The sequence below is a fragment of the Balaenoptera ricei genome, chromosome 15 (assembly GCF_028023285.1).
Source record: "Balaenoptera ricei isolate mBalRic1 chromosome 15, mBalRic1.hap2, whole genome shotgun sequence".
NCBI classification, from domain to species: Eukaryota; Metazoa; Chordata; class Mammalia; order Artiodactyla; family Balaenopteridae; genus Balaenoptera; species Balaenoptera ricei.
Genome location: NC_082653.1, coordinates 83,614,769 through 83,639,245, shown reverse-complemented (window position 1 = coordinate 83,639,245; position 24,477 = coordinate 83,614,769). Strand labels below are relative to the sequence as shown.

Here is a 24,477-nt window from a genome sequence, read left to right as displayed (position 1 = left end):
TGCCATTTTATATAAGGCACTTGAGCATCCATGGATTTCAGTATCCATGGGAGGGGGGGCGGTGGTCCTGGAACCAATCCCCAGCAGATACCAAGAGACAACTGTATATAAATATCTACATATCTATAGATAAAATATCCTTATCAGATATGTGATTTGCAAATATTCTCCTACTCTGCAGGCTGGCTTTATACTTTGTTTGAAACACCAAAGTTTTTAATTTTGATCAAGTCCAATGCATCTATTTTCTTTGGTTGCTTGTGCTTTTGGTGACATGTCTAGTAAGACTTTGCCTAACCAAAAGTCTCAAAGATTTACTCCTATATTTTCTTCTAAGGGTTTTATACTTTTAGCTTTCTTTTATCATTTTAGCTCTTAAATAGACATTTAGGTCTATGATCTATTTTGAGTTCGTTCTTGTACTTGATGTGAAGAAGGGCTCCGACTTCATTCCTTTGCAAGTGGATATCCAGCTGTATCAGCAACATTTGTTAAAAAGCTTATTCTTAAAAAAAAAAAAAAAAAAAAAAAGCCTATTCTTTCCCCATTGAATTATCTTGACACCCTTGTTGGAAATCAATTCACTGTAAATGTGAGAGCTTATTTGTGGTCACTCAATTCTATTGCATTGATCTACAGGTCTCTCCTCATGCCATGACCACACTGTCTTGATTACTTTCTTAGTCCATTTGGTCTGCTATAACAAAATACTATTGGACTGGGTAGCTTATAAACAACAAACATTTATTTCTCACTGTTCTGGAGGCTGGAAGTCCAAGATCAGGGTACCTGCATGGTTGGGTGAAGGTTTTCCTCCAGTTTGCAGACTTCTCGTTATATTTATACAGAGCAGAAGGGGCTAGGAATCTCTCTGGCGTCTCTGTTATAAGATACTAATCCCACTCCTTAGGATTCTACCCTCATGACTTAAGTACCTGCCCCAAAGACCCCACCTACTAATACTATCACTTTTGGGGGTTAGGGTTTCAACCAATGCATTTGAGGGGGACACAAACATTCAGACCACAGTAATTACCATAGCTTTTTGGTAAGTTTTGAAACTGGGAGGTATGAGTGCTCAAACTTTGTTCTTTTTCAAGATTGTTTTGGCTATTCTGGATCTGTTCAACTGTCATATGAATTTTAGGATCAGCTTGTCAATTTCTACAAAAAAGCCAGCCTGGATTTTGATAGGGATTTCACTGAAGCTGTAGGTGAATTGAGGGAGTATTGTCATCTTAGCCAGATTAAATCTTCATTCCATGAACAAGAGATGTTCTACCACTTATTTATGTCTTCTTTAATTTTAACTGTTTTGTAATTTTCAGAGTATACATTTTATACTTCTTTTATTCAATCTATTCCTAAATATTTTATTATTTTTTATGCTATTATAAATGGAATTGTTGTTTTTTTTTAAATTTTGCAATATTTCTACTTTATTCTTTTTGAAGAAGATATCAACTTTGGAGTAATTCAAACAAAGTTACAGTTTGTTTTTTTTTTAAAGAATCAATTTTATTTATTTATTTTTGGTTGCGTTGGGTCTTTGTTGCTGTGCGCCAGCTTTCTCTAGTTGCATCCAGTGGGAGCTACTCTTTGTTGTGGTGCGCGGGCTTCTCATTGCGGTGGCCTCTCTTATTGCGGAGCATGGGCTCTAGGCGCGTGCGCTTCAGTAGTTGCAGCATGTGAGCTCAGTAGTTGTGGCTCACGGGCTCTAGGGCGCAGGCTCAGTAGTTGTGACATACGGGCTTAGTTGTTCTGCAGCATGTGGGATCTTCCCGGACCAGGGATAGAAACCGTGTCCCCTGCATTGGCAGGCGGATTCTTAACCAATGTTTGCAGGAAGCTGAGTCCTCAACACATTCTAGACTTCTCATATGGTACCTCTGGGATCTTAGGGCCTCTCATTACCAGAGCCAGACCAGACGTTTCCTGCGTCCAGGGTTGCTGCCGTCACTGCGGCTGCTTGAAACTCTCCAAAGTTGCGAGCTAGCAACTGGAATTGTTTTCTTAATTTCATTTTCAGATTGTTCATTTCTAGTGTACAGAAATACAACTGACTTTTGTATATTCAACTTGTATCTTTCGACTTTGTTGAACTCCTTTATTATCTCTAATACTTCTGAATTTTCATATATAAGATCACATCATCTGCAAATAAAGATAATTTTACTTCTTCCTTCAAAATCTGGGTGCCTTTTCTTTCTTTTCCTTGTCTAACTGCCCAGTACCTTCAATACAATATTGAATAGAAGGGGTGGACATCCTTGTCTTTTTCCTGATCTTCAGAGGAAAGCATTCAGTTTTTCAACCATTGAATATGACGGTAGCTGTGGGTTTTTCATAGATGCCCTTTATTAGGTTGGGGAAATTTCCTTCTGTTCCTAGCATATTGAGTGCTTTTATCATGAAGAGGTGTTAGCATTTGTCAGATGCTTTTTCTACATCTCTTGAGATGATCATCTGGTGTTTGCCCTTTACCTAGTGATATATGTAGTACATTAACTGCTTTTCAATGTTAAACCAACCTAACAGTCTGAGATATTGGGTTGGCCAAAAAGTTCGTTCGGGTTTTTCTGTACCGTCTTCCCGAACGAACTTTTTGGCAACCCAATAAAGTCCACCTGGTTATGGTGCATAACTGATCCTTTTACCGTGCCTGGGCTTTTCTTTGTAGAAAGTGTTTTCAATTACTAATCCATAATTTCTTTACTCTTTATAGGTCTATTCCGATTTTCCATTTCTTCTCAAATCAGCTTTGGTAGGATTATGGCTTTCTAGAAACTTGTCGATTTCACCTAAGTTATCAATTTGTTGGCACACAGTTGTTTACAGTATCTTCTGATAATCCTTCTTATTTCTGTATAGTCAGTGTTAATATCTCCTCCTCAGTGTAATCCTTATACCATTGCTTTCCAGTGGAAACACACACACACACACACACACACACAAACTCTTCCGTCTTTCTTGTGGCTAGATCATAATTTATTACAGCTCCTGTTAGTGTTTTCTTTCTTGTTTCTCTAATTACCAAGGTAATATGTACTTATGAAAATATGAAAACTCACAAACGTGTAAATAGAAACTGCATGCCTCTAAAACCTCATTACTCTTTGTTTAGCATTTTCCTGGCTAGTCTCACATGCTTATTTTTTCCCATTTAACTTTAGAATCATTTTCAGCAAGTTTAAAAATAATGACTTCATAAATAAATTTGAGGGGAATTTACCTCTTTACAATATATAAGTATTCCCATTCTTGAATGTAGCATATTTATCCATTTATTAAATTCTTTTTTAATGCCTTTAAGTGACGTTTTCATAACGTATATTTCATAAACGTTTTCCACATTTCTAATTGGGTTTACTCTTAAGTGTTATGGTTTTTGTTACTATTGTAAATGGGAGAGTTCCTTTCATTGCACTTTCTTTTTCTTTTTTTAAATCGTCAAGATACCTGTTCTTTTTTGTTTTTTTCATTGCAATTTTCAATTGTTATTTGGTTATAGGAAAGCGATTAATTTTCTTACGATAATTCTAAATCGGTCACCTTTTTCAACTCTCCTCAAATAGGCCTGTGATGTCCTGTTTCCTTCCACTTCCCTTTGCTTTTACACAGCTGCTTCCAAAACTTAAGTTGAAATCTTCCCAATCTGCCTAGAAACCTGGTCCTAGCCCAGGGTTCATGACTTCAGATCATCAGCAACGCCCATCAGCTGCACAGGCCAGAAATCTGTGCGCCATGCTTTGACTTCCCAGCCTCTCTCAGGTGTGCTGACTTCTCACCATCTCCACCCTTGTTCAAGCTCCCAACATCAGCTATCACAAAGTCATCTCTGCAAAATTTAAATCTCATGTCTCTTTCCTTTTTAAAAATTCCACGGTGGCTTCCCATTGCAAAACTCCAGACCTGTCAGGCTCTGACCCCAACTTCCCTCACCTCCAGCCTCAAACATTATCCTACCAGCTCAGGGCTCTTGTTTTTCCAAGGTGCTGATGCTGGATTGCTTCTGACTGGAAGAATTCTGGTAACATCTCAAAAAGATTATGTACATATGTTCATATGTATAAGACTAGCAATGTCTTGTTCATATGTACAAGATTAGCAATGTCTTAATTTAAGGGTTATTCCAGTGGAATTCGGTTATATCAAAAAGTGGAGAGGCTTTCAATAGAGTCAGCACAAAGAGAACTTTGCCTCGATTTTGTGCAAAGATCATTTAGGGTCACACTGAGTTTAGTTCATGGCATATGATTTCTCCTAGTAGAAAAATTTTGTGATCTTGAGATAGAATTCTCTTTGTCCTCTCTACCAGATATGATAAAAGATAATTTATTACACAGCATAAAATCCCACTCTATCTAGATCTACCACTCATTTTTAAAGAAATATGTTATGCACCAATTATGAGTGAGATTCTGGGGATACAACAGTGAGCAAAAGAGACATTTACTCTTAGAGAAAATGAAGCTTATTTTTTCAGAGTATACTACCGCATGGTTTCTTCAGCTCCAACTCTGAAGTGCTCCTCTACTTTGGACAAATCATGTCTAAATCCCGTAATTTCCTAATCACATTACCATAGTTTCCTAATTTGGGGGGATAAAGAAAGAACAAAGTACATAATGTTCACTTACCTTCTGAAAACACATGGGAAGGAAATGTTTTGCTAACATTCAATTAGTAAATCAAGCTTCTTTACCAGGTCCCTGACAGAAGCATAGGGTCCCCAAAATACTATTTGTGGTTTCACCCACTCCCAGGATAAGCTACAACAACACAAATTTAGTGCTTTATTACATCAACTAAGAAATTGTCGGGGAGAGGGATAAATTAGGAGGTTGGGATTAACAAATACACACGACTATATATAAAATAGATAACCAACAAGGACCTACTGTAGAGCACAGGGAACTCTACTCAATATTTTGTAATAACCTATAAGAGAAAAGAATCTGAAAAAGAACATATATACGTACATATATGTAACTATATATATATAAATGAATCACTGTGCTGTACACCTGAAACTAACATGACATTGTAAATTAACTATACTTCAATAAATAAATAAAATTACATATATTTTCTAATTTGTGTCAATATTTCCACTATTTTTCAATTCTCCAAGGCTAGAAACTTTGGCTGTAATTTTCAGTCCTCCCTCCTCTTATGTTTATGTGTGTCGCCAAGTCCTATCTTTTCTTTCTTCTAAAGTTTCTTGAACTTGACCTTTCCCCTACCTGTGTACCCACTCTCCTATTCTGGGCTCCACCCACTCGCAACTTAATCTAAGAGCAACAGGGCCCCCAGCCCCCACTCAAGCCTCCCAAGTTCACACGACATTAAGCCACCAGATCGATCTTTTGAAATGTCATTTTCATGTTCTGAGGCTCAAAAAGCTCCAATGGCTCTGCATCGTATTCTACGGCAAATCTGAATTTCTCCCTGGGTTTTAAAGTGCCCCATTCCCTAGTACCACTTACATTTCCCGCTGTCCTTCATTGCCCCTCCTGTGGGCCCCAGCCATTACCACCTCCAGGTGATTATTCTCGTTCCTGGATGCACTTGACAATCCCTCTCTTTTCGCTGTGCTTGGTCCAGGCAAAGCCCACGTTCTCAGTGACGTCTCATTCAGGCCAGTGTTTCCCAAATATCACTCTGTGATAACATTTTCACTAGTGCCAAAATTAAAAAGATAATGATGCTATCGTGGAGGTTTTCATAAAACTGAACTAATTTATTTTAAACGCCCGCCCTTTGTTCTAGTGTAATGTCTTTTCTCTTTTTTTCATGTTAAAATAGCTTCCCCTTAACGAAATGAGATAACAAAAAATGGTGATAATTTCAACAATGACTTGACATGACAAAAAGTTGGCAATTTTAGGTTGATAGCCACATTTACATAAATGTTTTGACTGATCTGGGAATCCCTTCTCTAACCACCAGCAATCTCTTCCTTCTTTTTGCTCCCATTTACTTGAAGGGCCACAGAGCTTAGCGCTCAAGGTCTCTGCATTCAGGTGGCTTTGTGCCCCCAGCTAAGTTCTTCTGAAGGAGGAACCCCTGCCCCGACCCTGTCTTTCATCCCTTTAGACATGGGCTTCACGTGGTGCTGGCCACCCAACAGGCCCGTAACACAGACTATGATGAACAAGAAACAAAAAGCCAAAGAGAGAAACAGTGATAAAAATATAGAAAACTAACGTATCTCAATAATTTTAAACATCTAAGTGAAATTTTCATTCATTAGGAAATATAATTTCCCACCTAGGATAGGTGCCAGCACATAATGTGCACTTAATGTATGTTATTACCTGTCTACCTCAGCTAACTTCTTTTTTTTTTAGTTGCTCCGCAGCATGTGGGATCCTCCCGGACCAGGGCTCGAACCCATGTCCCCTGCATTGGCAGGCGGATTCTTAACCACTGTGCCACCAGGGAAGTCCCCCTCAGTTAACTTTTAACTCTAAAACTCATTTCTTTTTTTTAATCAACTTTGGGAAAAAATCCTTTAAACTGCAAAAAGGGGTAAAAACAGAATCCTGGCTAAAGGCAAAGAGGAAGGTTTCCTCATCAGTGTGTTTCACTAACACGCCATTTTCTAGGCCAGAGTCACTCATCTATCAATTCTCATAGTTTAGGAAATCCTCAAATTTGCATTAAGTGGGGGGAAAAAAAAATCACATTTCAGTTATATCAACAGACTCAAAATGCCAAAATCTTCCATCCATACAGAGCTGAACTCTGTCCCATTATTTGCTTAATGAAATCAACATTCTTTCTTACCAATAAATCCTTCTCAGTAAGTTTAGACACACACACAAGACACATACACGTTTCCACTCTTCCGATACCATTAGATGATAAAATGATTTCTTAAAAAACAAGGTCCTACTGTAGAGCACAGGGAACTATATCCAATACCCTGTGATAAACCAGAACGGAAAAGAAAATAAAAAGGAATGTATGTATATGTGTATAACTGAATCACTCTGCTGTACAGTAGAAATTAACACAACATTGTAAATCAACTATACTTCAATAAAATAAATTTTTTTTAAATAGATAAAATGCTTTCTTCACTGCAGGGAAAATGGTCTAAGTTAACAAAACACACTTTAGCAACCACAAGCTGTCCCTGTCGGCTTTGGAGGTGAGGGTTACTCTGGGAAACTGACAGTCCTTAGATGGGCTTCCAAACGTGTTGTAGCTTCATCTTTTATACGTGTATTCGATTAAAAGATAAGTGACAAAATACCGTGAATTATTTGAGCTCAGAAGTGTGGCAGAGTTCAGCTCATACTCCCAAACCCTGCTGGGGGCGGGGGGGCGGGTGAGGCAGGGCTGCTGTGGCAGAGAATCTGCCTCTTCTCACGGGGCAGTGCTCAGCTCCAAAGACCAGGGGCTGTGCCCGCTCCTATGCCTGTGCCCCTGGGGCTTTTACCTACTTTGTTTTCCACCTAACCTTTACAGGATGAGGCAAGTGGACATGAAGGGAAGCTGTCACTTTCTCCACTTGCATTGGCTAAATTATTAAGACTCAGAAAGATTAAGTAGCCAGCCCCACGTCTACCCCCATTCCACATTCCACTCTCACAGCGGCATTGACGCTGTTATCAGAGCTTGAAATTAAATCCTCTATTATTTTTATGCTGCTTCATGTCTGCCTCTCCCCCACACAAATGTCCACAGAAACAAAGACTGTGTCTTTTGTAGGCACTACTGTGTCCAGAGCTTGGTATGGTGCCTGGCACAGAAAGGTTAACTTTTACAATATTTGCTGAATAAACATTAGGTTTATTAGGTAATAACCTTTCCCCCCCCCCCCCCTTTCCTTTACTGTCTAACTACTGACTAGGACATAAGCACTAAGAAGGAAGAAACTGGGCTTCCCTGGTGGCGCAGTGGTTGAGAATCTGCCTGCCAATGCAGGGGACACGGGTTCGGGCCCTGGTCCGGGAAGATCCCTCATGCCGCGGAGCAACTAGGCCCGTGAGCCACAACTACTGAGCCTGCGCGTCTGGAGCCTGTGCTCCGCAACAAGAGAGGCCGCGATAGTGAGAGGCCCGCGCACCGCGATGAAGAGTGGCCCCCGCTTGCCGCAACTGGAGAAAGCCCTCGCACAGAAACGAAGACCCAACACAGCCAAAATAAAATAAAGAAAGAAAGAAAGAAGGAAGAAACTATTTTTTTGAACCATTACATTCCTAGCATGGAGCACGGGACCTGGCATAAATTAAATGCTCAATAAACGTTTGCTGAAATAAATGAGTGAGCGAAGGAGTGAGTGAATGAATGAATGAGAGAGTTTTGCTGGAGCCTCCACTGTGGTGTCTGACTGCCACCCCATACTCCACCAGGGGTCCAGGGCCTGGCAGTTTTGCTCACACACTCGGCCACCTGATAGATCGTGTTCTTCAGAATGAGTTTATGCTATTTCATAAGGTATCATTAGTGACATCTGGTCGGCACTAAGGATAGAAATGTCCCCCTGCAGTTCCAAGCCAAAGGTTATAGGACAGTGAGGGAGAAATGCAGTACATGTGAAAAACAAGTAATGAAGTCCAGAGGGCGTTTGGAACTTTTTATTTGAACAAAGCCCTCATTAATGAACGAAGTCATTTTTACAACTTAAGGGATGATTTTCAAGGACTGATGAGGATATTACATTCCAAGAAAATCTATAACTGAGGGACATTTTTAAATTTTTTTAAACTTAAATTTTTAAAAAATTTAAACTTTAATCTTAAAATGTTGCTTTTCTTGACATCCTGGATTTGCCCCAGAAAATCTACAGGAGGATGACTTCTTCCTGGGTGAAGGAAGACGACAGGCCTCAGAGGAAGCAATTTCCAAAGCTACTGTTGGCTTTTGTTTGATTTTCTTTCCCCCAAGTATTACAGGCTAAGCACCTTTGCCTTGGAAGATAAGAAAAATAGCTCATTTAATTTCTATCTCCAGATCCTGTTTCTGTCTTAAATAAACCAAATGGGATGTTTTTCAACCATATCAGAGTAGAACAAAGACTTCAAGAAGAATTAGGGGGATTTTCTAGGTAGAAGCATATTCCCTTGCTAAGAATATAGGAAAATTCAGGTTTTCATTAGAGAAAGTTTTATCTAAATAATTAAAGTTATATTCCAAAATTAATCAATTCCTTTGATCAGTTAATTAACAATGTTGTCTCCCTAAATATGTTTTTCTTTTGAATAAGGACACTTTTCTTTCAAGTGTCCTTATTCAAAAGCCATATGTGATGACAACATGTATTAACTCCAAAACTTAAAAAATAAAACTCCAAGACTTCAGCCCCGATGTCTAGTATCTCATTTCCTGAAAAGTTCATGGTGATTTTACAACCAGGAACTAAGGAGCAATTTGCAACTTGAGCTTCCAAAGCCACCCTGGAAAGCAGACTGTCTCCCAGGCAACCATCTGACCAATTCATCTGCCAAAAACACTAGATGAAATCTATCAATGGAATCGCAGTGGGAGGTTTGGAAGGTTTGGAAACTTTGTCATTGTTTTGCCAAACTTTTCAAAATACAATCTAATTCCCCTTCCTAGACCTAATAACAGCAGCTAAAATGTATCAGATGCTTACAAGGTAATTAGGCAATACCCTAAGTGTCTGACAAGCATGATCCCGTTTTTTCAACACCACAATTCCATGAGATAGTTACTATTATATTCATTTTCCTGATGAGAAAACTGGGGCTTTACAAGATCACATAACTTGACCAACAAAGGTCAGTTGGTAAAAGCTGCTGCTTCTGCGTAGTGCATCCGTTTATCCATTTAACAAACATCCGCTGATGACCCACCATTGGCCAAGCCCCGTTTCAAGCTCTGAGAATTCCATGAAGAACAAAACAAAACAAAAAGGTGCTTGTCCTGGGATACTTCTCATGCCTGAAGGTTTGACTTTTAAGGAAAGTAAACTAAGATCATCTTTTCTTTTTTTTTTTTTTTTCCTTTTAAACAACTGCTTAAAATTGACTCCTCAAGCTTGAACTATCTTCCTAAGGCTATACAACGTAAAATAAAACTCGACTTTGTCAGGAAGGAGATGAATTTTAACCCCAAAAAGCTTGTCATTAAGTGAATTATATTTGATTGTCACCCTAGAAGGAAACTGAACGAACTCCAATAACAGGAGATAATCCAGGGTTAACAGGGAGGAGAACCTCGCATAACCCCAAACATCCTCACCCACCTGACTTCTAAAGATCTGTTAATATACAGTGAAGCTGTGCTCTTCTAACTAAGTCATTTTAAACAAGGTGATAACTGCTGAGGGGAAAGGGGAAATGGAGGGATTTCCTGGGAAGAAAGCTAGAATTAAGCAAACTCATCTACAACCTAATAATCAGTCCCGACCTAAAACAAATAGGCAAGGAAAAAATAATAATTAATAAATCATAGCCAGAGAAAGTTCTGTCCACATTTTCTTTCAGTTACTGAGCTGACAAATGAGGCTTTATTAATTTGATGCGTAGAAAGGTCAACAGAAAACCGAAAGGGGAGGACAGAGTTTAGCAAAGTAACACATGCAAATATCCCCACACATGGCTATGAAAAACCCACAATATGCAATCTCCTCAAAGTCCCTTATCATTGCTTTCCTATTATCATTTTATAGGGCTAGTTTCTAAAGCACTGAAGTATTTAAAGGTATCATTTGGCATAGTTTTATCATAAAATCTTCTATAATTACAAAGCTAATCATTATTCACATCACAACATAAGTCAGGGTGAAGTTAGTATGCTCAGTTTAGTCAAGAAAAATAGAAGAGCAGGAGATTGAACAACGTGCTCAAGGTGACCTTGAAAAGTTAGTGATGGAGACAAGAACTTGATCCATCCATGAATGAAATGCACATACCTCACTGAATTATGCTCCTTAAGATGAATGAGTGTTAAGACTGAAACAATTTGTTACAACATTAAAAATTTTAAGTCTACACATGGTCAATATCGAATTCATAAGATCATTTAAATTAAAAAAAAAAAAAGATCTTGACCCAGCAATTCCTACTTAGGTATGTAATTAACAGAAAAAACACTTAGACATATGTTCATCATGTACCATTGAGATGATTGTCAATAGTACAATGAATAAAGAAGTTGTGGCATTCATAAAATAGAATATTATATAGCAATGAGAAAAACAAACTACACACAGAATTATGAATGAGTCTCACAAACACAATGTTCAATGAAAAACATAAAATATATTGTATGATGTCATTTATATAAAGCACAAAAACAGTCAGACTAATGTACACTGTTGAAGTCAGGTGTGATTATCCTTTAGCAGGAAAAGTAATAACTAGAAGGGATCATGAATAACATATGTGGGGAACTAGCCAGGCTCTGCTTCTTGATCTGGGTGCTGATTACACATGTGTGTTCAGTTTGTGAGAATTCAGTGAGCTTTAAACTTAAATATTTCTAAATCAATCATAAAAATCAATAGAACAGAATAGAAAGCCCACATATAAACCCATAGGTATGAGATCAATTGATATTCATCAAAGGTGCCAAGATAATCCAATGAGGAAAAAGCAAAAAACAGATAGTCTTTTCCAGACTGGAAAATGGGCCATCCAGTTGAAATAAATGGGATACCCTTGGGGGGTACAAATAAACAACCCTTACCATACATCATAAACAAAAATCGACTTGAAATGGAGCACAGACTTAAACATAAACACGAGGTACCATTAAGAAAATGCAAAGGTGGGACTTCCCTGGTGGCACAGTGGTTAAGAATCCGCCTGCCAATGCAGGGGACACAGGTTCAAGCCCTGGACCGGGAAGATCCCACATGCCACGGAGCAACTAAGTCCATGTGCCACAACTACTGAGCCTGCACGCTAGGGCCCGCAAGCCACAACTACTGAGCCCGCGTGCTGCAACTACTGCAGCCCGCATGCCTAGAGCCCGTGCTCCACAACAAAAAGTAGCTCCCACTCGCCGCAACTAGAGAAAGCCCGCGTGCAGCAACGAAGACCCAACACAGCCAATAAATAAATAAATTTTAAAAAGAGAATACAAAGGCAAGAGAAAATTCTCCCTGTCAGGAGAAAATCTTCACAGTGCATGTATCTGGCAAAAGACTTGCATGCAGAATTTATAAAGAACTCTTCACAACTCAATAATCATAAGAAAAACAACCCAAGTTAAAAATGGGCAAAAAACATAGGCACTTCATCAAAGAATGAATGGCCAATAAACACATGAAAACATGCTCAACATCACTAATCATCAGTGAAATGCAAATGAAAACCACAGATGAGGTACCACCACATGCCCACTAGAACAGCTAAAGTCAAAAAGTCTGATAATACTATGCACCAAAGGCACAACTTTAAAACAATGGCTAAAACAAACATTTTTTTCAGAAACATATAAATTGTCAAAATTGATCCCCCCCAAACAGTAAAACCCTGACCAATAACCATAGAAATTGAAATGGTAATTGAAAATCTACCGACAAAAACAAGGCATCAAGCCCAGAGAGTTTTACTGGAGAATTCTATCAAGATTTCAAGGTACAGATAATTCCCACCTCATAAAAACTATTCCCACCTTATTAAAAAAAAAAAAAAGTTGGGGGAGAAGCCACTCTGAGTTTATGAGGCTCACACTAAAACCAGAAACTACAGGAAAAGGAAAAAAAAAAAACAAAGCAGAAGTATAGGCTCTGGTAGACACCCCTGGTCCTCCGGCTATCTAGTCCTCCTCTCCTTCCTGACAAACGTCAGACCCCACTTTGCAACTCCCTAGAGTTGGCTTGGACCACGGGACTGCAGTACTTCTAGCAGAAGCGGTGTGCGTCACTTCCGGGTGAAAGTCTAGAATAACTGGTAAGAGATCTCCGTGCCTCCGTGAAGCCTGAAGCCACCGTATGGTGGAACGGTAGAGCCTCTCTCAGCTCTGATATCCTAACAACCGTGTGGAAAACAGCCTCCACTGGCGCACAATGAACATGTGCAAGAATTCAATAACGGTCACCTGGGGAATGGGGGTGGGTATAAGGGAGGGTGCAGGAGAACACCAGGGCTGGAACTGGTGGGCAAGGGGGTCTGTAGCCTAAGATTTTTTTCTTGCTTACGGAGAGTGCATTTATATATTGTTTCTTTTTTTTTTTTTTTTTTTTTTTTTTTTTGGTAAATATATATTGTTTCTTAATTAAAAATAAATCTCATAGGTCCAAGAAAAAAAAAGACAAGAAAGAAATGGAAGAGGAGTGGAAGAAGGAAAACTTGAAAGGGGAAAGAAAAGTTGAGGGGAAAGGGGAGGAAACTTAAAATTTAACATCAGGAGAAGAATCTCAGTATTCGTAGAATCTTGGATTGGAAGAGCTCTTGAGACCACCCTTTTAAACAGATATGAGGCTATCTAAACTATTTACTGGTGCTTTTTTTTTTTTTTCTGTTTATCTTCTTTTTAAACCAGGGGAAAAATAAATACGATAAGATCTGTTTTTCAAAAAAGTTTCTAGGTTTTATTCTGTAGGAAGCCATGTCCCTAATATGAACAGATCCATCTAGAGAGAGATTTAATAATGATTAACTGTAAAACTAACAGTAACAATAGCTAATATTTATTGAGCTTATTCTGTGCCAAACATTATTAATAGAACTTTACAGATTATGTCTCATTTAGTACTCACAACAGATAAGGAAACCAAGATTAGGTGAGATTAAATTAACCTGCCCAAGACCAGAGAGCCTGTAAGTTTCCTCCTTGAGTCTGTCTATCTGACTCCAGAGCCCAGATTCTCTACTGCATGTACTCTGATACAGTATGTTTCAAAAAGGTATAATTATGGTGACAAGTTGACATACAACATAAGGAAGCCAGAATACTCTAGAGAAACATATTTTTGTTTAAAAAAAGCAAACAAATATGACTTGAAGTAAAAAGGGAACTAACTCTGCTAGATCCTACTTCTAACTAGAGAATGAAAAAAATAATTGTAAAGCAGTGGTATCTCGTTAAGGATACATTTTAAAATACAGCAACTTGCTAAGTTATAATTTACAAACTATAAAGCTCATGCTTTTAAAGTATGAATTCAATGATTTTTAGTATATTCAGAGTTGCACAGCCATCACCACCATTTAATTTCACGACATTTTCATAATCCCCCAAAGAAGCCTGGTACCCATTAGTGGTCACTCCCCTCATTGCCCCCTTCCCCAACCCCTAGCAACCACTAATCTACTTTCTGTCTCCGTGTATTTGCCCACCCTGACATTTCATATACATGGTCAGGCAACAGGGAAGAGCTAAATCGACTCCACATTGGATCTGTTTCTTTGACTTTAACCTTTGCTTTTCGTTGCTTTTGTTATTATAATCATACATAATGGCCTGCCTCAGGGAACCCTGCCCACCTGTGAATGGCTGCAAGAAAAAAGAAACTAACACAGCCCCTCACAGAGGCTGGTCATTCCAGGAGATATCGGCAAAACTTATGGCCTTTTCACTTTACTTCCTCATCTCCTCCCCCTCTCTGTGCTATAAAAGAAACTGGCATCCAAACCCCGTTAAGATGGTTTTTCAGAGGCAACTAGTCTGCCATCTTCTCCGTTTGCCGGCTTTCCGAATAAAGTCGTATTCCTTGTCTCAGCATCTCGTCTCCGATTCATTGGCCTGTCGTGCAGCGAGCGGAGCGAGCTTGGACTCGGTAACAGTCATACAATATGTGGCTTTTTATGACTGGTTTCTTTCATTTAGCTTGATGATTTCAAGGTTCATTCACGTTGTAGCAAGTATCAGTACTTCATTCCTTTCTGTCGCCAAATAATACTCAGTTATATGGATATATCACATTTCATTTATCCATTCATCAGATAATGGACATTTCAGTTGTTACCACATTTGGGCTACTGTGAATGATGCATGAACATTCACGTAACAAGGTTTTACGTAGACATATGTTTTCAATTCTCTTGGGTATCCACCTAGGAGTAGAATTACTGGGTCACATGGGAACTCCATGTTTAGCATTTTGAGGAACTGCCCAATTGTCCTCCAAAGTGGCTGCTCAATTTTCCGTCCCCACCAGCAACGTATAAAGGTTCCAATTTATCTGCATCCTTGCCACCAATTATTTTTATCTGTCCCAGCACCATTCGTTGCAAGGACCTTTCTTTCCCCCACCTAGTTGTCTTGACATCACTGTTGAAAATCAATTGAATGTAAATGTGAGGGTTTATCCTGGACTCTCAGTTCTATTCCACTGATCTTTATACTTCTATCCTTACTGTCAGTAACACTCTGTAGTAAGTACCATAGCTTAGTAGTAAGTTTTGAAATCAGGAAATGTGAGTCTCCAATTTTGTTCTTGTTTTTTCAAGACTGTTTTGGTTACTCTAGATCCTTTGCATTTCCATAGGAATTTTAAGATCAAATTCTGTAAATTCCCCAAATAAAGCCTCCTGAGATTTTGATAGGTTCTATGCTGCATCTGCAGATGAGTCTGGGCACTTAACAACGTTAAGTTTTCCAATTCATAAACATGGATGTCTTTCCATTTTTTAGGTCTTCATTTTCTTTCAACAATGTTGTATGGTTTTCAGGGTGTAAGTCTTGCCCCTCTATTGTTGAATTTATTCCTAAATATTTTACTGTTTTTGATGCTATTTTAAAAGGAATTGTTTTTAAATTTCTTTTTCAGTAGATTAGTGGTTGCAAACGGGGGTGAAATGAGGGGATTTGGGGGTGACAGCTAAGGGGTACAGGGTTTCTTTTGGGGGTGATAAAAAGTTCTACAGTTGACTGTGGTGGTGGTTACACAACTCTGTGAATATACTAAAAACCACTGAATGATACACTAAAATAGATAGATTTTATGATATGTGAATTCTATCTCAATAAAGACGTTACTCAGAGAGAGAGAGAGACAGAGAGACAGAGAGAACCCTATTGAGTAGATAAACTCTTTGCATTTTGTACTTTTTCATTTATCCCAATAGGAAAGAGGGTCTATTTCCCTAGGCCAATGTCAAAAAGACAGTGCTTAAGACTGATGATCTACTTGGAAATATTAACTCCCATTAAATTAGTCTGAAACAAAGTTTGATTGCCATAATATTAAACTAGGGAAAGAAAAAAACAACAGCAACAAAAAAAACACCTCTGTTTACTTTTATAATGTTGATCAAGTACATTTTAGAATAACAAAAAACCTGCCCATTAAACAAACCAACTAAAGACTGCTACAATGATTTCAAAATTATTGGAATAGTCTCAACTGAAATCCCTGCTTCCTATGTTGATTCAAACTCAAATTATTCTTAAAACATTATCAAAATCCTTTTTGATAATATCTCAAGGGTCTCCACTGCCTACAGACTGCTTTCTTTGGAGTTCAAAACACAAAATAAAATTTCTCGTGATCTACTTTATCAAATTTATCACCCAGGTATGGTTTTACTTAACCTGTCCCAGACCACCACGTAGCAATTTTTGCCTCTGGGCCTTTCTTCCTGTTGCATGCTGTCCTCTTTCTGTGACATCTAAGCAGTATTTTTTGGAGCCAGAATGTGGGTTCAACAATAGTGCATGATTTACAATAGTCAAGACATGGAAGCAACCTAAATGTCCATCGACGGATGAATGGATAAAGAAGATGTGACATATATATATATATATATATATGCACACACACACAATGGAGTACTACTCAGCCATAAAAAAGAATGAAATAATGCCATCTGCAACAACACAGATGGACCTAGAGATTATCATACTAAGAGAAGTAAGTCAGACAGAGAAAGACAAATATCACATGATATCACTTATATGTGGAATCTTTTTTTTAAAATGACACAAATGAACTTACTTACAAAACAGAAACAGACTCACCAGACATAGAAAACAAACTTATGGTTACCAAAGGGGAAGGTGGGGGGAAGGATAAATCTGGAATTTGGGATTAACAGATACACACTACTATATATAAAATAGACAAACGTTGGGAACGATATTCAGTATCTTAAAATAACCTATAATGGAAAAGAATCTGAAAAAGAATATATATATTACATATATATATAATCACTTTGCTGTACAACTGAAACATTGTAAATCAACTATACTTCAATAAAAAAATAAAAATTCAAAAACAAAAAAACAAACAAAAAAAATAGTGCATGGCCCAGAGTAGGTGTCCAGTCAATACCTGCTGAGAGCTCTACTTCTTATTTCATGCTAGACTCTGTCCTAAGCACTTCACCTATGCAACCTCCTGTAATCCTTCCACAAGCCCCAGGAAGAAACTAAGGGTCTAAGAAGTAACCTAACCAAGACTGCACACAATGAACCACTGTCCGGTCACTGAAATTCTACTCATTCTTTGGGTTACAGCTCAAATCTTATTTTTTCCCTGTTAGGCCACCAGTGATTTCTCCTTTCTCTGAACTTCTAAAGGACTTCCTGCCTTTGACACATATCTGTACCACCTTGAATTGTATTTTTAAAGTAGACTTTATTTTTTAGAGCAGTTTTGGGTTCACAGCCAAATTGAGTGGGAGGTAGAGCGATTTCCCATATTCTCCCTGACCCAGCCTTCCCCGCCATCAACATCCCTTACCAGAGTGCCATCTTTGTTACAATCGATGAACCCACACAGACACATCATTATCACCCCAAGTCCATAGTTTACCTTAGAGTTCACTGTCAGTGTTGTACATCCTACAGAGTTGGACATATCCACCATCATAGTATCACACAGAATAGTTTCACTGCCCGAAAAATTCTGTTTCGCTTATTCATCTTTTCCTCCCCGCTAATTCCTGGCAATCACTGATCTTTTTAACTACCTCTATAGTGTTGTCTCTTTCAGAATATCATATGGTTGGAATCATACAGTATGTAGCCTATTCAGATTGGTTTCTTTCACTTAGTAATATTTAATTTAATTTAAGGTTCCTCCTTGTCTTTTCATGACTTGATAATTCATTTCCTTTTAGTACTGAATAATATTCCATTGTCTGGATGGACCACGGTTGCTTTCAAGTTCTGGCAATTATGAATAAAACTGTAGTAAACATCTGTCAACAAAAGAATCAATAGTCAATCTAAGAAAGAAATAGACAATTTTGTTTGAGCCAACCTAAGAATTATAACCCAAGAGACAGTCTTTCAGAAAGCTATGAGGACTGTTCCACCTTTTAGAGGTCAAGGCACAGTTATATAAGTTTTTGAGACGAAGGGCTATACATCAGAGTAACATATTGACAGTTTCATAGTCCAACGAGGCCAGTAGTGGGTTATTGTGACCCCTTACAGCAGCGGTCCCCAACCTTTTTGGCACCAGGGTCCGGTTTCATGGAAGACGATTTTTCCACGGATGGGGGTGGGGAGATGGTTCAGGCGGTAATGCGAGCGATGGGGTGCGGCAGATGAAGCTTCAAACGCTCGCCCGCCACTCACCTCCTGCTGTGCGGCCCAGAGGTTGGGGACCCCTGCCTTACAGGTTGAGAAAGGACTGTTATCTCCTAAGGAGTTACCTTGCTGGCGCCAGGGGAAATTGCTTTTTGTTTTGGCGAGTAGGCATTCCTGTGTCTTCTAAGGGGATCTAGTTAATGTGTAATGCAGACGCACAATGCTCACTAAACGGCAGAGGGCAGTGGCTCAAACGGGCAGAGAGAGAATTTTATGTTTAAAATTTATCTTGTCCTGCCTTAAAAATAATTTTATTTCATCACATCCATGTGCAGGTTTCTGTTGTGGACATAAGTTTTCAACTCCTTTGGTTAAATACCAAGGAGCACAACTCCTGAATTATGTGGCAAGAGTATGTTTAGTGTTGCAAAAAAAAACTGCCAAACTATAGTCTAAAGTGACTGTACCATTTTGCATTCCCACCAGCAATGAATGAGAGTTCCTCTTTTTCCACATCCTCGTCAGCATTTGATGTTGTCAGTGTTTTTGGATTTTGGCCATTCTAATAGGTGTGTAGTGGTATCTCATCGTTGTTTTAATTTGCATTGTCCTGAGGCATATGATGTGGTGCATCTTTTCATACACCTATTTGCCACCTGTATATCTTCTTTGGCGAGATGTCTGTTCAGGTCTTCTGCCTATTTCTTAATTGGGTGGGTGAGTGGGTTGTTTTCTTACTGTTGAGTTTTAAGCGTTCTATGTACACCTGAAACTAATATTATAAATCAACTATATCTCAATTTTAAAAAAAGAAAAAGAAAAAATAAAAGAGTTTTATTATTTGGGATTATCAGTCCTTTTATCAATCAGACATATCCCTTGCAAACATTTTCTCCCTGTCTGTGGCCCTTGCATTGTTTTTTTTATTTTTCACATTTTTATGTCTTACAAATTGGGCTTAAATATACTCAAAGTTACTTTGAGCAGCCATACTGGTTTCCTTGGGAAGTAATACTACCTAATGTTTAAAGTAACTTTAATGAAAATTCTTATCATCCATTTAGAAGACAATGGGTGGCCTTTCTGTTTAGTGGCAGCCATCAGTTAAGCCAGATGGGTGATTCGCAGTGTACTGGGAGCTATGGAGGAGAAAGAGCCTCATGTATCCCAAGCCTCTCTAACCCCAACCTTGTCCCATAAAGCATGCAACCTGGGTTCGAGGCTAGTCCAGGTTATGTCATTTATTGGATTCGTGTCACCTGCAGTGGATGCAAGTGCACAGTTCCTAAGTGTGCAACCCACAGCAAACCTAGCCATCATGGTGCCACCCACCTGCAGTTTACATGGAGCCAGAACTGGACACCACTAGCACCCTAAGAGTCCTGAACTCTTACTACACTGGTGAAAATTCCAAACCTAAATTCTTCGAAGTTATCCTCATTGAAACAATCCATAAAGTTATCAGAAAGATCAGAAGAAATCAGAGGTAACGTCAAGCCAACCCATAAACACAGGGAGATTCGTGTCATAACATCTCCTGACTACAATCCTGTGGCTTCGGAAAGGAACGCAAGTTTCATGACACTAACGGCAGTTCCCGTGCTGTTGCTTGAAAAAGTCCCAATACACTCCAAATCTGCAATCACCACTAACTGAAGCAAGCTCTGTAAAATTCAAACCCAATAAATAATAATTTTTACTTGAAGTCAATATGGTAAAACACTTGATGTCTACACCTTATTTCATGAATGTATTGTCAAACTTATGAAAATTCAGATTTAACAGTGGTGCCAAGCCACTACAATGGGAGGACAGCAGTCTTTTCAACAAACGGTGCTGGGACAACTGAGTAGCCACATGCAAAAGAATGAAGTTGGACCCCTACCTCACATCATATATAAAAGTTAGAAGAAATCATAGGACTGATTAAATAAATCTTCACATCTGGGACAAAGCAGTGGTTGCTTAGATGTAGCATCAAACCCACAAGCAACAAAAGAAAAAATAGGTAAGTTGGACTTCACTGAAATTAAAAACTTTTCTGCTTCAAAAGATACTATCAAGAAAGTGAAAAGACAAACTACAGAATGGGAGAAGATATATGTAAATCAAGTATTTATAAAATCTGGTAAGGGACCTGTATTCAGAATATATAAAGAACTCCTACAAACCAACAATAAAATGACAACCCAATTAAAATATAGGCAAAGGATCTGAACTGACATTTCTCCAAAGAAAATATACAAATGGCCAATAAGCCCATAAAAGATGCTCAACACCAGTAACCATCAGGGAGATAAATATAAAAACTACAATGAGATATCACTTCACACCCACTAAGACGGCTAAAATAAAAAAGATAAGACAAATGCAAGGGTTGGCAAGGATGTAGAGAAACTAAAACACTCATACGTTGATGGTGGGAATGTAAAATGGTACAGTCACTATGGAATACAGTTTGGAAGTTCCTCAAAATGTTAAGCATAGAGTTGCCATATGAACAAGCAATTCCACTACTAGGTATGCTCAAGAGACTTGAAAACATATGGCCACACAGAATCTTGTACACGAATGTTCATGGCAGCATTATTCTTAATAGCCAACAAGTAGAAACAACCCAAATGTCCATAATCTGATGAATAGATAAATAAAATGTGGTACAGCCATACAATGGAATATTATTCAGCCATAAAAAGAAGCACTGATATATAATCTATGCTACAGCACAGATGCACCCTGAACATTTTATGCTAAGTGAAAGAAGCCAGACATAAAGGACTGCATATTGCATGATCTCATTTATATGAAGTGTCCAGAATAAGCAAATCCATTGCTACAGACTGAATGTTTGTGTCCCCTCAAAATTCACATGTTAAACCTTAACACCCAATGTGATGGTATTTGGAGGTGAGGCCTTTGGGAGGTCATGGGTGGAGCCCTCATGAATGGGATTAGTGCCCTAATAAAAGAGAGCTCCTTTGCCCCTTCAGCCACAGAAGGACACAATGAGAAGACGGCCATCTATGAACCAGGAATTGGGCTTTCACCAGACACCAAGTCTGCTGGTGCCACTTCCGAGACTCTAGAATTATGAGAAATAGATTTCTGTTGTTTATAAGCCATGCAATTTTCTGGCATTTTGTTATAGCAGCCTGAACGGACATCTATAGAGACAGAAAGTAGATTAGTGGTTGCCAGAGGCTGGGGATAAAGAGAGGAATAGGGGTGACTGCTGAAGTATGTGGGGGTTCCTTTTGGGGGTGATGAAAATATCCTAAAATTAGATGGTAATTGGTTATACAACTCTGTGACATACTGAAAACACTGAACCGTACACTTGAAAGGGTAAAGTTGATGCTATGATAATTATATCTCAATTAAAAAATTAAATGCAATAGTGATTTGAGGACTAATGGAAGTGGTATTTGTTTCTCATAAGACACACCCTTCAGTCTTAGCTTTATCTTATTAGGGAGTTATAGGACACTGTTTAAAAATGCCACATTGTGTGGAATAACAAGTGTCAATAAATTCTTTAAACTGGAATAAAAAGACAATGGGCATCTACCATCAATACAAAAGGAGTATAAAACGTAGTGTGTGTCCCAAAGAGTTTACAGTTTAGCTCAACAGACACAATAAATCAACAAGAAAAACAAACAATAGTGCAAAGCAGATCCCTTTTGTTCATTACTCATCAAGTCATATCAATTCATCCTTTGTCATAGCTTTGAAATCTGTTCTTTCCAGTCCTGCTGCTGTTGCTAATTCCAAGCCACTCTTGTCTCCTGTCTGGGCTATGACAATAGGCTCTGGCATCTCTTTTCTAGAATTCATTTTAATCATGAAATAATTATTTGTTGGCTAAATGAATGAAACACTATTATATAACCCCCCCACACACATAAATCTCTGAGCTCAGCACCACTTACAAAATAAAATATAAAGTCCTCCCTGCCAACCCTCCCCCCAAACAAAAAAAAAGAGAGAGTGAGAGAGAGAGAAAGAAAGTATAAACTCCTAGCATCTAGCATGTAAAGCTTTCCATAATCCTGTCTCACCCACTTTCTGGTCTTATCACCCATCCCGGCCCATAAAGCTCTTCCCCTTCGGTCAGACTACTGTACTGTCTTCCAGACCTCTCTCAAGCTTTTTAAAAAATTTATTTTATTGAAGTATAATTGATTTACAATGTTGTGTTAATTTCTGCTGTCCAGCAAAGTGATTCAGTTATACATATATATATATATATATATTCTTTTTCATATTCTTTTCCATTATGGTTTATCACAGGATATTGAAAATAGTTTCCTGTGCTATACAGTAGGGACTTGTTGTTTATCCATTCTCTATATAATAGTTTGCATCTGTTAATCCCAAACTCCCCATCCACCCCTCCCCCACTGCCCCTCCCCCCCTCATGATTTGTTTAATGCTCTCCTTTGCTTGAGACCCTCCCACTTCCCTCCTCCTCCTCTACATCCCTCCAGATCTCTGCTTCCAGTTCAAGTCTCCCATCTCCTATCATCTGTCCCCTATCGTTTACTGCCCTGTAGAGTTACTTACATTTTTTATTAGTTACTTATATACCTCTCCAAACAGATTTTAAACTGAAAGTAGGATCCACAACAGAAATGAATCTAAGATTAACATCTTGCTCAATAAACTCCACCACATAGAATCAGATTTCAAAATGAGCTGTACAGACAGATCACAAGAATTCAGAGAAACACAATATTATTGTGGGAATGCTAAGAAAGGTGGTTTTTGTTTGTTTTTGTGTAAGTGAGACAAGTGGGTTTCAAAGGATGGGTAGGTTTTGGACATATGGAGAGGAAATATTGTCAGATCAGAGCGGGCTGGCAGGGGCGAGGAGGCATACCCGGGATCCATGTGTCAATTGCTTGCATTTCGCTGGGAGGACCTAGACACAGATACAGATTGAATCTTTAAAATGCAATTGATTAGTTTTTTGTCTTCAGAAGCCTTTCAGATTTTTACACTAGTCTTCAAAATAATGTTGGAAAGGGCTTCTGTGGTGGCTCAATGGTTAAGAATCCGCCTGCCAATGCAGGGTACACGGGTTCGAGCCCTGGTCCGGGAAGATCCCACATGCCGCGGAGCAACTAAGCCCGTGCGCCACAACTACTGAGCCTGCGCTCTAGAGCCCACGAACCACAACTACTGAAGCCCGCACACCTAGAGCCCGTGCTCCGCAACAAGAGAAGCCACCGCAATGAGAAGCCCGCGGACCGCAACAACGAGTAGCCCCCGCTCGCCGCAACTAGAGAAAGCCCGCGTGCAGCAACGAAGACCCAACGCAGCCATAAATAAATAAATAAATAAATTTATTTAAAAAATAAAAATAAAGAAGAATGTTGGAAAGTAAACTAGCATTGATCCACTTAACTCGAGGTTTGCACAGACACCATCAGAAGTCTGTTTTCACTCTGTTACTCACCTGTGATAGGATTTGGGGTTAACTTTTCTGCAAACCTACCTGCATGGATCTTTTTATCACACTACTATTCTCTGCTCACTCAACTTAAATCTCCAACTGGAGAGTGTGTGTGCAGTAGAAAGAGGCTCATTCTTCCTATTATAATATTGTCCCAAATGCTTAAAGGATGTGTGGCCTTCACATGATAGCATGTAAAAGAAAAGGACTTACACCCTGAAGAAAAATAAACAATAAAACAAAGCACTGAGAACTATATTCAATATCCTGTGATAAACCGTAATAGAAAAGAATATGAAAAAGAATGTATATATGTAGAACTCAATCACTTTGCTATACAGCAGAAATTAACACAACGTTGTAAGTCAACTATACTTCAATAAAATAAATTTAAAAAAAAAAAACCCAAACCATGAATTTATGAAGCCTGGCAACTACAAAAAAACAAACAAACAAAAAAAAAAAACACACATGTTCATGGACATGAATTAGTAAAAGTCAGTTTGGAAAGTGGTGGTGGGAAACCGGGGGATAATTGCTGATGCTCCTTGACCCTGCGCCATTTTCCCAGCAGGAGCTGCACACACACCATGCCTCCTCTGTGGTCT

The 24,477-nt window shown here is 38.7% G+C and overlaps 1 protein-coding gene across 4 annotated transcripts in view; it reads right to left on the bottom strand.

Moving 5' to 3' along the window:
* The window catches only part of SMURF1 (SMAD specific E3 ubiquitin protein ligase 1), a 101,199-nt gene that overhangs the window by 30,781 nt on the left and 45,941 nt on the right, over nucleotides 1-24,477 (bottom strand). The window contains exon 1 of one of the 4 annotated variants that reach the window (XM_059898800.1): nucleotides 5,490-5,634. The exons of the other annotated variants lie outside the window; for them this stretch is intronic. Within the exon in view, the coding sequence (XP_059754783.1) occupies nucleotides 5,490-5,508 (19 nt within the window). The 5' untranslated portion in view covers nucleotides 5,509-5,634. Of the gene's footprint in view, nucleotides 1-5,489; nucleotides 5,635-24,477 lie in introns of those variants that run through there. 4 annotated transcript variants of the gene reach the window in all.